Source organism: Acomys russatus, chromosome 5 (assembly GCF_903995435.1).
Source record: "Acomys russatus chromosome 5, mAcoRus1.1, whole genome shotgun sequence".
NCBI lineage: Eukaryota > Metazoa > Chordata > Mammalia > Rodentia > Muridae > Acomys > Acomys russatus.
In genome coordinates, this window is record NC_067141.1 from 2,231,208 (window position 1) to 2,246,795 (window position 15,588).

The 15,588-nt window shown below is 40.9% G+C and overlaps 1 protein-coding gene across 1 annotated transcript in view; it reads right to left on the reverse strand.

Moving 5' to 3' along the window:
* Usp31 (ubiquitin specific peptidase 31) overlaps positions 1–15,588 on the reverse strand; it is a 58,479-nt gene that overhangs the window by 12,120 nt on the left and 30,771 nt on the right. Inside the window, exons 7-13 of the mRNA XM_051145162.1 lie at positions 13,204–13,384; positions 10,753–10,864; positions 10,224–10,318; positions 8,328–8,405; positions 7,389–7,518; positions 3,305–3,424; positions 903–1,128 (exon numbers count right to left, since the gene is read on the reverse strand). Of these exons, the coding sequence (XP_051001119.1) occupies positions 903–1,128; positions 3,305–3,424; positions 7,389–7,518; positions 8,328–8,405; positions 10,224–10,318; positions 10,753–10,864; positions 13,204–13,384 (942 nt within the window). The remainder of the gene's footprint in view (positions 1–902; positions 1,129–3,304; positions 3,425–7,388; positions 7,519–8,327; positions 8,406–10,223; positions 10,319–10,752; positions 10,865–13,203; positions 13,385–15,588) is intronic.

The following is a 15,588-nucleotide window of genomic DNA, read 5'->3' on the forward strand; positions in this document are numbered from 1 at the left end:
GGTAAGAGACCATTACAAGCTAACTACAAAGTGTTTAATATTTATGAGTGAAACACACCAATATAGTCACATCAGTGTAAAACAGAAAGAACAAAAACAAAGAGCATTAAATATATACGTCATGTATCAAACCACTACTATGGATGAACTTTAAAGACATTACACTCAATAAAATACAGTAGTTAGAAACAACTACTAATACTGTGTGAGCCCAGTGCAAGAGTTACCTAGAGTAGTAAGTTCACTGAGACAGTGTGGTGGCTGTCAGAGGTTGGGGGAGGGTAACATGGAAATTACTGTTCAATGAGTTTCTGTTTAAGAAGATGAAGAAGTTCTGGAAGTGGATATGATGACCAACAACATGTTCTCAATGCCACCAAACTGAACAATTAACACTGACAAAAATGCTAAGTTTAACCATGCATATCTTAACCATGACTTTTTTTTAATGTTAGTAGCTTTTACCTTGATAAGCCCATTTCACAATGGTGTTCTTTCCACCTCTCTCTAGATTTATATGCTGAATAGAGTTGCTTTTATAATACAAAAGTAAATTTACCCTTAAAAGAATAGAGGATATGGAAGTGACTCATGACCATTTTGAGCTAGGGAGATGCTAGAACCTCAAAGGCATCACACAGCTATGATGCGGAGACACACTGGGTAAACAAGAGTGGCTCCTCAGCTGTGTGCAAACATTCTGCCATCAAGTCTGCTCACTACTGGGTGAATAAATTCAGAAAGAAGGTTCATGTATTTGACCTCGGACAGAGAGCTGGAGGATGAAGTTGCTCTCCGGGCTGGCAAAAGGCACACTGGAAAAGAAAGGGAGGATCAAAAGCTACAAGCAAACAGCCTGAAGGAAGCATCAGCACAGACACGCAGCCTCTCGCACTGCAGACCTGTGTAGTGCCCCCCTTGCATGGTGCCGTGATGATTGCACACAGCATACAGATCATAGATGTAGTCCTCAGGGTCCCTCCCGAGTCCATAGGGCCGTCTCCATGGGGACCAATGAGATGGCAAGCTCCAGCTGCTCTGGCTTCTCTTAACCACATGAGGTGTCATGTCCAGGCCAGTCAAGGGGAATTTGACCATGTTCTGAAGTTTCATACGCCTGTCTCCTTCCTGTTGCAAGAAGAAAAACAAGTTCTGATGACATTTTAATGCAAGCAGATGGAAGCTCAGTGTAGCATGAAATGTGGACCCTATCAGTTAAATCACTTTGAATCACCTATCTGATATTTCCCAAGACACAGACTAGAGAAACAGACTAATAGTGCTAACTGTCTACAGGAACAAGCTTTAGTACCACCTAAAGTAAAACCAATGAAGACCAACATGTAGGGGAAAATGAACCTCTGGATTTTCATTTCTTTATCTTAGAAGCAAAGTGACAATTTCACTCTGTCAAGATGCCTGAAGATTAATGGGGTGTGAGTACATAAATGGCAAGCCCTAATACCTAGCACAGGAGAGGCGTTCAATAAGCAGTAACCCTTTCCTCCCTACTTCTCCAACAAGCACATTTATTTGGCTGAACTTAGCTATTTAGGCAACAATATTTAATAATCTGTATTTTCCATTAAGCCTTTTCAAATAGCTTTGAAACCTAAAAACCCATTGAATGGATATTATTGTGTGTTTTCTATGTCCAGGAAAACACTTAAAAACTAATCAGACATAGATATGACAATCCTAAGGATTTATGGATCTACTGAAGGAGATTTATGGATCTATTAAAGCTATTCATAGGAGAAAAGCTTCTGAATGAAGGCCAAGCTGAAGAACAGGGACCTTATTTTATAGTGCAGAGGGAAACGCTGAGGCTTGTAGGGAGGAAGTGATGTCACCAGAATTGTTAGTGGAGAATTGTGAGCAATGTGCAAAACACATTAGGAAGGGCAGAGTTATAGAGGCAAAGAAATCAATTAAAGACTGCCACTGCATCCATTTGAACAATAGCAGAAAACCATTCAGTGGCAGGGTGACACAGCAAGCAGGAGGAGACACACAAAGAATCCATGGGAAAGCCAAGTCAACTTGCACAAGTGACTACCTAGATTAGAGTAACAAGAAGGAATGCCAAAGATGACACTGCAGTTTTGAATCTGGGATTCTGGAAGGAAAAGGTGAAAGAATCAGTTAGCATTAGGAGAAAACAGAGAGGGCTAGACTGGAAGCCTTAATCAACTTCCCACCTACAGAGCCCAAGGAGGAAGCCCAAGGGAAATGCCGTGTTTCATTACCACACAAGCCCAACTCTAAAATCTAGAAGGGCTGGGGAGAGAATGTGAGAGAGTCCCCTAAGTTCCACACTGATGCTTAGGAAAACCCAGCCCTGGAGACTATGTGTGTATTGCCCTTGCCACCACTGGTCCCCCTTAAGTCTTCACATCTTTCCATTCCTACTTCTACAACTCTGTCCTAAGCCAGTAGCAGCCTCTAAGATGCCCACAACACTTGCAACTCTTTATCTGCTAACCATCCAGCGCTGAAATGATCACTTCAAAACACACTCTTAGCAATTGCTGCTTCTGTTCAAACATCTTCATTAAAATCTGACTCTGCCTACAAGGGTTTGCTTGAACAACTGCTCTCTATCCCCTTCTCTCTTCCCTCTTAGCTCCTACCACCACCCCATCTTCTGGAGTGTGTCATCACACTGTCCTGCTTTCAGCCTCTTCAGCCCCAGGCTCTGCATAAACTGCTTCCCTGTCACATGAAGATGCAGTCCTCCTTCTCCCTCTCATCTAGCAGACATCTGCTCATTTTTCAGGCACAAACTCTCTTAAATCCAGGCCACAAGGACACTAAGGCTCACCTGTTGTTACCCTCTCTTACAATGGGGCTGTCTAGGACATGTTTCACCTCACGAGACACTTTTGGGAGAAAGTGACTCATAAAGCAGTAATGATAACAAAAAGCAGATATCTGTATCTGTTTATGACTCACCTCCCCAACCATGTAACAGCTCCTTGGAGCACGACAACACTGCTTATTATATTAGGTAGAAATAGAACTCTACCTCTCTCACAAAGGATCACTTCACAATCCTAAAATAAACACACTAAAATTTAAGCAAAACATTTACAAGTCTAAAGCAAACCTCAAGAACAAAGTAAAACATGTGCATAAACTACAATGCTTAGGACTTGAAGGATCACAGGAAACTCATGTGTGGACACATTCAGACAACATCAGTGGGTGAATCCAACAGCATCACCAAAGAACTCACACAATGTGCCAAGAGAAGTCAAGAGAAACGTCATGCTAGCCTTCCCCAGTCACAGGGTTTTCTCACCTGGCGGAATCTCTTGAGGTGTATAATAAGCACGTCAGGCAGAGTCCACAGGCTTAATGTGATGCTCCCCTGCTGCAGCTGCTTGCAGTGTGGGCACCGCCAGGCATCATCGGGAGCAAGCTGGAAACAAGGAGCAGGACTTCCATTAGGCACCACATAATGAAAGCCTTTGTCATGGCAGACAGCTGGACTACTTTATTGCCAGGGCCTGGTATCACACAGCATCGCTCTGGAAGCTGCACAGGAGGACAGCCAATGGATAACACAATCACAAGTAGTACCTGACTGATGTAGACACCGGATGAGTGATAAACAAATGCCCCTCAAAGAAACATGACTAAATGCTCTTGTTACAGATGTACCTCAATCCCAGCATGCCCCCAAAATTCAACTTATCACCTTTGCATCAATACGGACTTTCTTGCTCTACAGCATCTTACCTCAGCAAATCATACTACTGCCCATCATGGTGAAACAAAGGGGACTACCCCAAGATGCTAGTCCCTCCCGTTTTCTCCTTCCTCTCACCCCACACCCCTTCATGTTCAGCTTGTCTCCACACTAACCTCCATGAATACCACTGCACTCCAAGTTCTCACTCACAGCTGCCCACACTTCATGTGTGCTAACCCTTCCCTCCTCTAGCAGCACTGAACTGCTCCACCTAGTCTTCCCAACATGCTCTCAACAAGCCCTTTCATACATCAGTCCAATACTCTAAATCCAAGCATGGCATCTAAATGGGAACGCTGGGGCCATGTCAACTTAGAGGTGTCAAACGCATGAGAAATCCAGCCTAGAGAGGCAACATCCAACCTAGGATCACACATGAGATGAGGGAAGGAAAGCCCTGGGAAGACAATTCCATCAAAATGGAAGACAACGGGCCAAAGACAGAATCTTGAGTAAAATGTCTCTTTTAAGAGACATACCCAACCTTAAAAGTCACCAGGATCTAAAGACGCAGTCAAAAAACTGAAAACAAGGTAGTCAAATGAAACGTGAGCAGAGGCCACTGAGAACCTCAGAGACCAGTATCCACACTTTATATCAGCTAAACAAAGACCAGGCTGATAAGGCACAAGTGACAAGATCCACTTTCATGATGATGTAACTCAACCATGTTCCCAGAAAAGACTGGGGGACAGAAGGGCAGATACTTTGGTAACAGAAGTGATCAGAAAGCCAGGCAAAGGGGCCCAAACTACCATCTGGTAAGCCCACATCTCATGTGCCATATCAACACTCCCCTTATGCAGCTATCCAGTCTCACACTTGTGTCAAAAGTGGGCTGCTGTCTGTTTAGTCCTAATACGTTATAAACAGATACTTTGATGAAATGTAGCATTAATGTCACAACATCTAATCACTCTGATAGTTTCTAAGACATTTCTCTGGTTTCTGTACTGACTAAAACTTCTGGAAAGCTCCCAGGCCTGGTGACTGCACTGAGAATCCTTGCCCTGTCAAGTCTTTCTATCTCTGTAGGAAATATGGACTCCAGCCAGTCTTCTACACAGGTCTTCCTCATGGCAGGCAAGATTACACTCTTTGGCATTCCCACACTTTAGATTTTCTTCTTTATATAAAATTAAACCCAACACCTCATTCACAGGACAGTCCAAATGTCCCAAACTAACTGTCAGATGCCCCATCAAGGCCTCCTTCTTCAAAATACTCTTGGCTACAGCATGACTTCCATATGTACCAGCCCCACCCTCTCTCCCCTGTGTCTCAATGTGCCGTCTTCATTAACAGTACACGTGTGAAGCGATGAAAAGAGCAGTCCCCAGCACTATCACGGTTTGGGCACTGTTTCTAAAGCCTCCACAGACAGCACAATACTGGCTCACATCTATGTGGTACTGCTCATCAGTACCACAGCTGAAGACAGCTGGACCCCAGACGACTGCCACACAGCCAACTGCTAAGTCCCACCTCCTCCTCTATATCTGTACTGTTATTTTTGGCCCTATACTGAACTTTCCAAGTACCACATACACACACATTCCAGCACATATTTATTGAGCACTTCCTATGGGCCAAGCACTTCTCTTGGATACAAGGATATTTATTTAGTGAGAGACAGAAAAGTCCTGGCTGTAACTGAAGCTCACACTAGCCTAACTCTCTCCCTTAGCTCTTGTGCTCCTGTCACACTGCTTACACTTCTGTTTTCGACCATGCCAAGCTCCTTCCTACCTTAGGACGTCTGCTTCCCTTATAGGCCTGTTCCTGCTCTAGGGTGTGAACAACATGAAGACAGAACCACTGTCTTGATTACTGAATATCAGTGTGCACTGTGCAGGTCCCAACACACTACAGGTACTTTAAATGAATGAGGCTCTAGAGCAACCTATCTTGTCAGCACAAACTCCTCAATCTGGGGCAGTGAGTTACTCTGCAGACCCAATACTGCCATTAACACATCTGCTAACCCCTAAGCTTTGTATTGTTTTCAAACACCTCTCAAGTCAATATTTAAACACCAACAGTGAAAAAGACAGGATGAACCAAAGGTCTTCAATTAACCAGTTCCAAAGCCAGCTGGCTATTTTATAATTAAGCTAAAAATTGATAAACACTTATCATTTGATAAATTATTTTTGAAGAAACTTGCTACAAACAGGTTAGGAGGTAGAACTCAGAGATTCTAAAAGTTATTTCTCAGTATTTCAAGAAAATTCCTAATTGCTCTAATGGGACCAGAGGACCTATTTCAGGGTAATTTCCGTCCCTATCAAGACCTAAATGGGTGCCAGGTCTTATGTAGTTAAACTTCTCATAACAGAAGGCACCCTGGCAGCTGGAACAATCATTCATTTTAAAACCAGGTAGAAGAAAAGAAAAAAAAGAAGTTTTAAAGTCCCTTCTAGTCCTGAGGTGCCTAATTCTATATGTACAAGAGCAAAGGGTGAACTCGTGGTTAAAATTAAAACCCGCTATAGTTTAATACAAGTGTTCCTCAAAGGCGCATGTACTCAATATTTGGTCCCTACCTGGTAACAGTATTTTTGTAGGTACTGGAAACCTTGGGAAGGATCTAACTGGAGGTAGTGAGTCACCCAGGGTAGATCTTTGGGGTATCTTTTTCCTAGTCCCTTCCTATCTTTTCCCTTGTTTCCTGCTAACCATGAGGCAAGAGCCTTCTCCTCCACATACTCTCCATCTCCACAGACCCAGAATCAACAGAGCACAAAGGACAGTGGCCTGAAACCATGCACTGACGTAGATCTTTCCCTCTTAGGCTATCTTGAGTATACTAGGTATTCTGTCACAGCTACACAAAGTCAGACTACACAAACACATGTAATGAACAGCAACAGAAGATTGGATGAACTCTAAACACTCTAGTCAAGATTTCTCATGGGCCTTGGCCTCTTGGAGACTTATCCATCCATCTACCTGTCCATTCATTTAATATTTACTGAGTTCCTACCATATGTAGACTACTGTGCCAAGTGGTCCAGCACACTATGATCCAACAAATATGGTATATGCACTGCTCTGTACTGAAGCCACTGTCACTGAATCATTGAGATGGGGTTTACACAACTAAAGAACTTAATTTTTCATTTTATCTTATTTACTTAATTTAAATTTGAATAGGTACTGATACCTGTAATTACAGTACTAGTGTACTAAATTGATAAAAGTTGGACTGTGTTGGTGGCCACACCTGTAACCCCAACACTCAGGAGGGAGAGGTAGAGGGCTGCCTAGAGCTTGAGACTACCCTGGTCTACATAACAAGTTTTACACCAGCTAGGACTGTAAGATCCTATCTCAAAAACAAAAACATAAAACAAAACAAAGGAAAATAGTTGAAGATTTCCAAATTGAAATGAACAACAACAAAAAAGTATGTTATTTAAAAAGAAAACAAATAATTACAAAGGCTTATTTCTAGAGCTCTCCAAATAATCAAAAACTTAAGTCACTCCTTGTTCAAGTTCTGAAAGAACTAATGCTAAAAATGGCCACTTATATGTGTAGAGCTTGTGGGAATGCAAATTCCTCGGCCATGTGTTTTCCTGGGCAGAACCAATCTCCTCACTGTCACCTTGCAGGCTGTGCATCTTACCCGTTCCTCTTTGGTGTAGAGTTGGAAACACTGAGATAAAGTGCAAGTTTGTGGCTGATGATGCTGCTCCTTCTGCAGACGGACACTTTCTGCATCAGGGATATACTCATCTTCAGTGTTTACAAACAAGCTGAAATTCAGGGGGAATACAGCTTTCAGAGAATGTCTTATAAAACAGATACAACAGCAGCTTTTTAAAGTAGCTATGAATTCATAACCCAATTGATCAATGCGTAAGAATGCATTCATTAAACTCTTCCACATTTCAAAATGTTCTTGGAAAATTTTCCATCTGTAAAGTCATTTCAACAATTAAGTTGAGTTAGGTTTTCTCAAACTGCCCACGATTGTGCTTATTTTGTTTGTGTGTGAGTATTCGCAAGTCCCATAGAGGCCAAAGGTGTAGGATCTCCTGAACCTGGAGTTACAGGCTGTTGTTCGCCACCTGACAGAAGTGCTAAGAACGGAACTCGGTTCCTCTGTAACAGCTGTGTGTGCTCTACACACACCACTAGCTAGCTCTCTGTCTATGCTGTGTCTCATTCTTGTCCATGGTAACTAAGGACATGTATTTGATACGAGCTTACTAGTCCACAACCACACAGTCCTGAACGTATTTGATCTTGTCTGATATAAGCCTACAAGAGCTGAAGATCCTAAAAGAAAAAAAAAAAAAATCAAAGTAGATCAACCTACACAGCAGTTAATGAACATATGGCTTTTCCCTCAACAACAAGTAAATTTTCTAAAGTTTTGAGCCTTGGAAAGAAGTCAGGAAAAGAATAATAAGCTACTTCAATAAAGGGTTAAGACACACTTAAGATACTCAGTCAATGCTAAGACTTATATGTTCCAGCTAAGTTGAAAGATCTGTGTGCTGCTAAAATAGTAATAAAGCTTTAAAGAAAAAAAAAAGAAAGAGTAAGAAAAATAACTTACAAATCTTTTGTCTCCTTGTCCCATTCTACTACCAGTTTCACATGAGCTGTACCACCTGGTCCACAGGATTTTAATGCCCTAAAGAATTAAAGTGGAGCCACATTATTTTCTAAACAAAAGATGTGATTATATTCTATTTAGAATCTTATAATTATAGGAAATATTTATAGTTTCCCATTGAAACTCTTTAATGAGATCAACATAGCCTCTGATTTTGTAACTAGTTTACAATGAAAAATCCTTAAACTAAAACATCCAATATAGAAAGAGTAGAAAAAATTTAGTACCACTTTATAAAATTTGCTTGGACACTCTCAGATGTTATGTATTATCCTTACAACTTTTGCCCAATGTCTCAGCCACACAGAGCCTCAACGCAGCTTCTTGGGAACAGTCTGCACACTTGCATGACCCCGCCCCACCCTGCCTAACTTATGCCTATGTCATCTCCCCTACCCCTTCATCCTCCATAAACACACAGCAGCCAACCCACTGGTCGGCTCCATTTATTGAGATACTTATCACTAATGGCTAATATTACTCATCTTTTATCTTTTCTATTCTGGGCAATAGTTTCGGTTATTTATCTAATCTACTCTCATGTCTAAAACCAAACAATGACCTTTCAAACATGATTGTGCTGTTTGAAAAAAAAATGATGGTGGGGGAAAGTGAGACGGGATCTCATAATCCCCAGGTCTCTAATCACTACAGCCTTCAAATCCTGACCTTTCTGTGCTGAAATTACAGACATACATGATCATGCCAACTTCTGTGCCTTTAAAAAGTATGTGCTGAAAAGAGCTATTACAACAAAACCAGCACAACTGCTCCTATTTATGTAGCCATGTATGGATGGTCTATAGACATGTATCTGCTAGCACAACAGATAGTATAACATTATGTATAAAAGCCCAGGGGCAGCAAAGGAGAGCAACAAATTAAACCAGAGAAAGAGGAACAATAAACGTTTTCAATAAAGAAATATGGGCAACAGAAACCACCCATGCAAGGCACACATATAAGACAATGTCCTATACTCAGGAAATCATTGGTATAATAAAGACAGAGGCAGGTTTGCTGTAGTCAGGAGAGGAACAGCAAAGAGACCTAATCAAACAGAAGTAGAGAGTTCAAACTATGGGGCACGGGTTTTACCTTCTAGACCACAAGTTACCAGGCATACTAGGGCATGACGTGAACATGAATCTGAAACACTTTAATCTTGGTGAATAATAGTATGAATTTATTTATTTATATTTATGTATACATTCACACATGCATATGTGGATGTATGTGTGTGTATATAATCTTTCTCTTCCTAACATGAGCTATTCTAATGTCAAGAAAGAACACAGAATACTTCTATGCTGGCTAGTTTTATGTCAACTTGATACAAGCTAGTCCCTGGAGAGAAGAGAGCTTCAATTGAGAAAATGTCTCCATAAGACTGGGCTGTAGGCAAGCCTACAGGGTATTTTCTTAACTTAGTGATTGATGTGGGAGGGTTGAGGCCATTGTGGGTGGGGAAAGCAGGCTGAGCAAGCCATAAGGAAGAAGCAACTAGCAGCACTCCTTCATGGTCTCGGTATCAGCTCTTGCCTCCAGGTTCCTGCCCTCTTAGTTCCTGTCCTAACTTCCTTAAATGATGAACAGTGATGTGAAAGTATAAGCCTTCCCAAAATTGCTTTTGGTCATGGTGTTTCATCACATCAATAGTAACCCTGACTAAGACAGCTTTGTACCTAGTATGAATCAAAAGTAAAACAAGTACCTAATTTCCATATGAGCTTAAAGAACTTAAGACACTTACATGGAAACTATACCAGATAGCAGACATTACTTAGGTAGCACATGTGCACATGTGAGATTCTTGAGGGTGTGTTTGTCTTTTACCTTTCTACTGTTGGGTGGCACAAGGGATGTTCTTCCTGAGGCAGCAAGTAAGTTATTCCCACGACACTGACCACACGCAAACTGAACGGACACACCTGTATCAGATGTCAAATGAGAATTAGGCTGGACTTAGTCAAGGGTATGTTTCACAGTGGCACTTCTAAAACAGATCAGAAGTGCAGCAAACCGCTCACTTTGCAAAATATTCCTCCAGTATAAGGACAAGGCACTCAAATATAACTTATTTGTCAAGTGTTCCATTGCTTTCAATGGACAGTGATTTAATGGTTTTCCATGACACCTTAACACAGTAACAGTAATTTTTAAAAGTACAGAAGTTCCACGGCATCTTCATGTTGATCATAAGCCAGCTGTACTAAATTGACACCATACAAAGCAATTCAAGAAAACTTCTGCAATGTCAACTCCTTTCTCAGTCTCGAAAATGCCAACAAAGCAGTTTCACTGTACTAACTGCTGCTTCTGATTAAAAACCACGCTCTACTGGGATATCAAAGTGCTTACAAACCTGGATGCTAACAGTAGGCCTCAAGAAATACTTCATCTTCTCCAGGATCTCCTTCTGCAGAAGGTCCCATGCTACTGTCTTCTCTAGGTGCAGGACGAAAGGCAGTCCAAATCTGTAATACAAGATTTTGGTGAAGTCAGTCTGGAATACGATCTAGCACTGAGGCTTTTCTGAGGAGGCTCCAGGTAGTTCTAATATGCAGTTTAAAGTTGGAAGACCACTGTTCTGGCTTCAGCTTCATTCATGCCCTAGTTGTTTAAGCCTATGGTTGTTTTGTTTTGTAGACAGGGTTTCTCTATGTAGCCTTGGCTGTCCTGGACTTGCTCTGTAGACCAGGCTGGCCTCAAACTCAAGAGACCCACCTGCCTCTGCCTCCCAAGTGCTGGGATTATAGGCATGTGATCCCTGAATGTGTCTTCCTCAATACACACATGTCGGTTGCAAACCACACTCCCTCAGCATGGAATACCCTCCCCACCTTTCTATACTCTTTCCTGCTCGACTGCAGGATACCCTCAATGCCCATGAACCACAGCACTAGTCACTGGGTTATAAACACTGCCCAATTTCCCATCGGTCTCCATGTGCTGGCTATGTTTACATCAACTTGACACAAGCTAGAGTCATTCTGGAAGAAGAAAATTAAATTGAGAAAATGCCCCCATCACATTGGCCTGTGGAGCATATTCTTGATTAATGATCAGTGCAGGAAGGTCCAGCTAACTGAGGTCCTATAGGTGCCATAAGAAAGTAGGCTCAGCAAGGCAAGGAGAGCAACAGTAAGCAACATTCCTCCATGGCTTCTGCTCCAGACCCTGACAGGTTCCTCTCCTAGCCTCCCTCGGTGATGAAGCATAACTTGAGAGTTGTACGACGAAATAAACTCTTCCCTCCCCAAGTTGTTCACAGTCATGGTGCTGCACCACAGCAACAGAAACTCTAACTAAGACAGCGATAGACAGATGGAAAGAAATTTACTTACCTTAGAGGCCTGAACAGCCAATGGGCAGAAAACAGAAGCTGCTGAGTAAATCAATCAATGCAGGAATGACAAATCTAACTAAAAGATGAACTCAGATGAAGACTCAGACTGATGTGGAGTACAGAAAGTACCAAGAAAATCATTCCTTGGCCATGAGCATTTAGTGACTGACTCACAGCAATGATACTGAAATAATTTGCCTGAAAGTCCCCATGGATGAAACAGCTTTCTATCACAAGACTCCACTCTTAAGAGCCTGGTACCACAGGGGATTGTATACAGCTCAATTCAAGGAAAATACCACAAGCTCCCTTCGATTCTGTACCTTAAACACATCACACTCCAAGTCTGCATTGGGCCCCCTCTACACAGGACCTGTCCCCTTGGGACACCTTACTTCCAGTGAGACATCTTCCTGTGCTCTGTCTGGCTCTCATGCAGACCCAGAAACTTTCTTCATTCACACCCAATCATTTTAGCCTGTGTCATTGTCTTCAACATAGTGATAACTACTTGTGGTTAAATGCATTTACTTGTTTTGGGTTGGGTGTCCTAACTAGGATATCATCTCCATGAGAACAGGGTTTAAAACAGAACAGTGCCTAAACACTGTAAACATTAACACTTTCATTAATAGAATTTAAATGACACCATTTATATTTATTTACCACCTAAGGAACTTATTTCAAGGTGAAATTTTAAAAGGCTCAAATAATGACAATCCTAACTAGTTTTAAAAAAAAAAAAAAAAACCTGAATCCTTCTCCTGAAACACATTCATCTGTTGTTACTACTCAGATGGCACTTTTTTGATAAAGCTACTTTGAAAGATATCCTATAGTTCCCATAAACTCTTAAAAAGGGCAGCAGAGAAATTTCAGATTTTTTGACTCCCAGATTTCTGCCTTAACAATGCTGAATGAATAACGGTGCCACTTGCCAAGACAGAAAATATTGCAAGAGAAAAATAATGAGTTCAGTTTGAGACATAAGTCTGGGGCACATGTACCATTCAGACAGGCATGCTAAGACTTCCTTTTAGGTCTAAAGATACAGATTCAGAATTCTAAGAAAAGTGTAACACACACAGAACATAAGTTCTCAGAAGCTAAGTAAGCTTTAAAAATAAGTATCTCATATTCAAATTCTAACATCCTAATTTTATAGTCTTCCCCTCCTCAATCCAACAATTCAAGTCAATTACACAAAGATTCTTTCTGCATATCAGAATCAAAATTAACTGCAGCTGGACATGATGGCATATGCCTGTAACTCCACCATTTGGGAGCTCAGGCTAGAGAGTCAAGAATTCATTGGTAGTCTGGGATACACTGTGAGTCCCTACCTCAAAAGCAAAACAAAATTCCCATGAAAAGAAGATTTTTTTTTTCATCCCTGCTCTCAGAAATATTTTAAATCATGTAGCCTCAAAAATGTCAGTACTTATTGAGAAATACGCTGGTTCTTACCTTTTCCCTTGCTGCCCAGTGCAGGCCCGGTTACACACAAGCAGAACAATCTTGTCGCTTGCCACTCTGGTGGGCAAGTCCACTTTCCCTTGTTTTGCTGCTGCTGATGGTGGTGGGGAAGACAGTCTACGATGATCCAAGCCGAATTTCAAGTGGTTTAGATTGTTGTTTAAGTGAATGCCTGAAAAAGAATAAAGAGTTCAACTTAGCTCTTCAAGATTCTTTTCATTCATTCATTATAAAGAAGAGAAATAGAAATAAATTTTTAAAAGTCATTTATAATTTAAACTACAACTAAAAATAGGGACAAACACTCTACTATGAGATTACTCATCTAGCCATTAGGCTAGGTTATCAGCATTCATTGCGTCCTTTAAAGTAGGCTTTCCTATCTTTAAAACCAGACATTATAACTCTCCACATGAGTCAAAGTCAGATACAGTTCTGAAGGGCAAATTTACTGGAATGGCCCACAAATACAATTTTAAATTAGATCCAGTAAGTAATCAAATGCATTCCAGAAGTAATTCAGACAACATTTACAATCATGTACAAGGTTTCAGCAGCAGTTTCTTGTCCCTGCTTATTATAACAAGAGCTAACACTGCACTTGCTAAGCCACAGCTATGGTAGCCCATGGTCACTAGAGCAGATCAACCCACATTAGCAAGAACCAATGCCTGGCAGACAGCACAAGTCTTCAGGGTCCTACAGGGAGCTTCCTGTTACTCAAAGCCACCTAGCTATTCAATGCTATCACAAGGCTCTGTAGCTAATCAATGGCAGTATCTGTTAACTTCTTTCTTCTCTCAAAATTATGTCACCTAATGAAATGTACTCCATATGGAGAAGAGGCCTTTCTGCCAACACCACCAAGTATAATAACACTAGAAGAAAAAGCAGAAGCACTCACAGCAGAGTTCTGACAATAACCTAAATAGCCAGCAATATAAGACTTGTGGTTAAGATGCAGCAGCATTGTAACAATTTGAATGACAATTACATAATTAATATCAAAATAAATTTCAGATAGCTTAAAAAATGCAACCACTAGAAATACAAAAGCCTGAACTTTAATCAAGCTACTAGAGGGAAGAACACATTTTAGGTATAAATACCACAAAGAAATCCCAAAGGCTGTTCAGGCAACAAACTGTCTCTGTCATCTTCTCATTTTGGAAGCTGCTAACCTGCATTTCCTGTCTACTCAAGTAATTAATTTTATTCCTTCTCAAGTATCTGACAGGGTTGAAGACCAGATAGTTTAGTTTTAGAATTAGGCTTAGTTGTTTAGGGGTTAAGATGTTCTTAGGTCTAGATAGATGTTTTAAGTTGATAGAGATGAAATATGATAGATATTGATTTACATTCAGAACTTTAGACGCACCAAGATAGGAAAGATTTTTCTTCAAGGTTGCCAAATACAAATAGCCAAAACACTATGAATGTAACATTTATATAATTCCTGATTGTTTCTGTTTCATGGTTCTTCTTGCTGTAGGTAGTTTATATATATACATATGTGTGTGTGTGTGTGTATATATGTATGTATGTATGTATGTATATGTATATATAAATGTATATGTAAAAAAAAAATATGAAGTGACCTTTGAAAAATACTGTAATTTAAAATGACCTTAAGTACACACTTCCCTAACCCCGGAAAAAAAAAAAAAAAGAAATCCCAAAAGAAGAAAAATAGGTATTACTTTATAACCATTCTAAACTGTGATGTAAAAAAAAAAAAAAAGATAACAGTAGCAAAATTTGAAACGACAAACTCCCTCATTCCCCAGGTTCTTGGCAAAGGCGGGTGTGAGAAGGTAACAGGACCCCTAGTGAGATACAGGGTGCTGTTTAACTGCTCAAGTGACTCACTCTTCAAATCACAGCCCTGTGCCTCCCAGCAATGGGGCCTGGGCCAGTGATTTAGCCTCCCATTCAGAGCTGCTGTGCCCAGAGTGAGGAGGAGGGTGCTCCCACATGTGCTACTGAACAGAGCACACGTGAGGTCTTTAGATCACAGACTAACACATGCTTGCAAGAGGTGTATTTTCTAACAGAGACGTGCTCTAGCCAGAATATAATGTTTGGCTATGAAATTAATTAATGCATAGGAACTCAATGTGATAAAATAATTCTTAGGCAATCAAGGAGCAGAGACAGAACTGGGGAATTTTTCGGTAGAAAAAAATCACAAAGTGGACTCTTGCTGCATACTACAAACTGCTAGGTATAAAGAGATGAAGCATACAGTGGCCAGTACTCCAAAGAATGTCAGGACAGTGGGAAAGGCGGGCGAGAACACGGCCATTTCCACACGCATGCTGGAAGAGCAGAAGCAATGGTTTGGAGCTCTGTGGTGCAGAAGAGTTAGCCAGCATG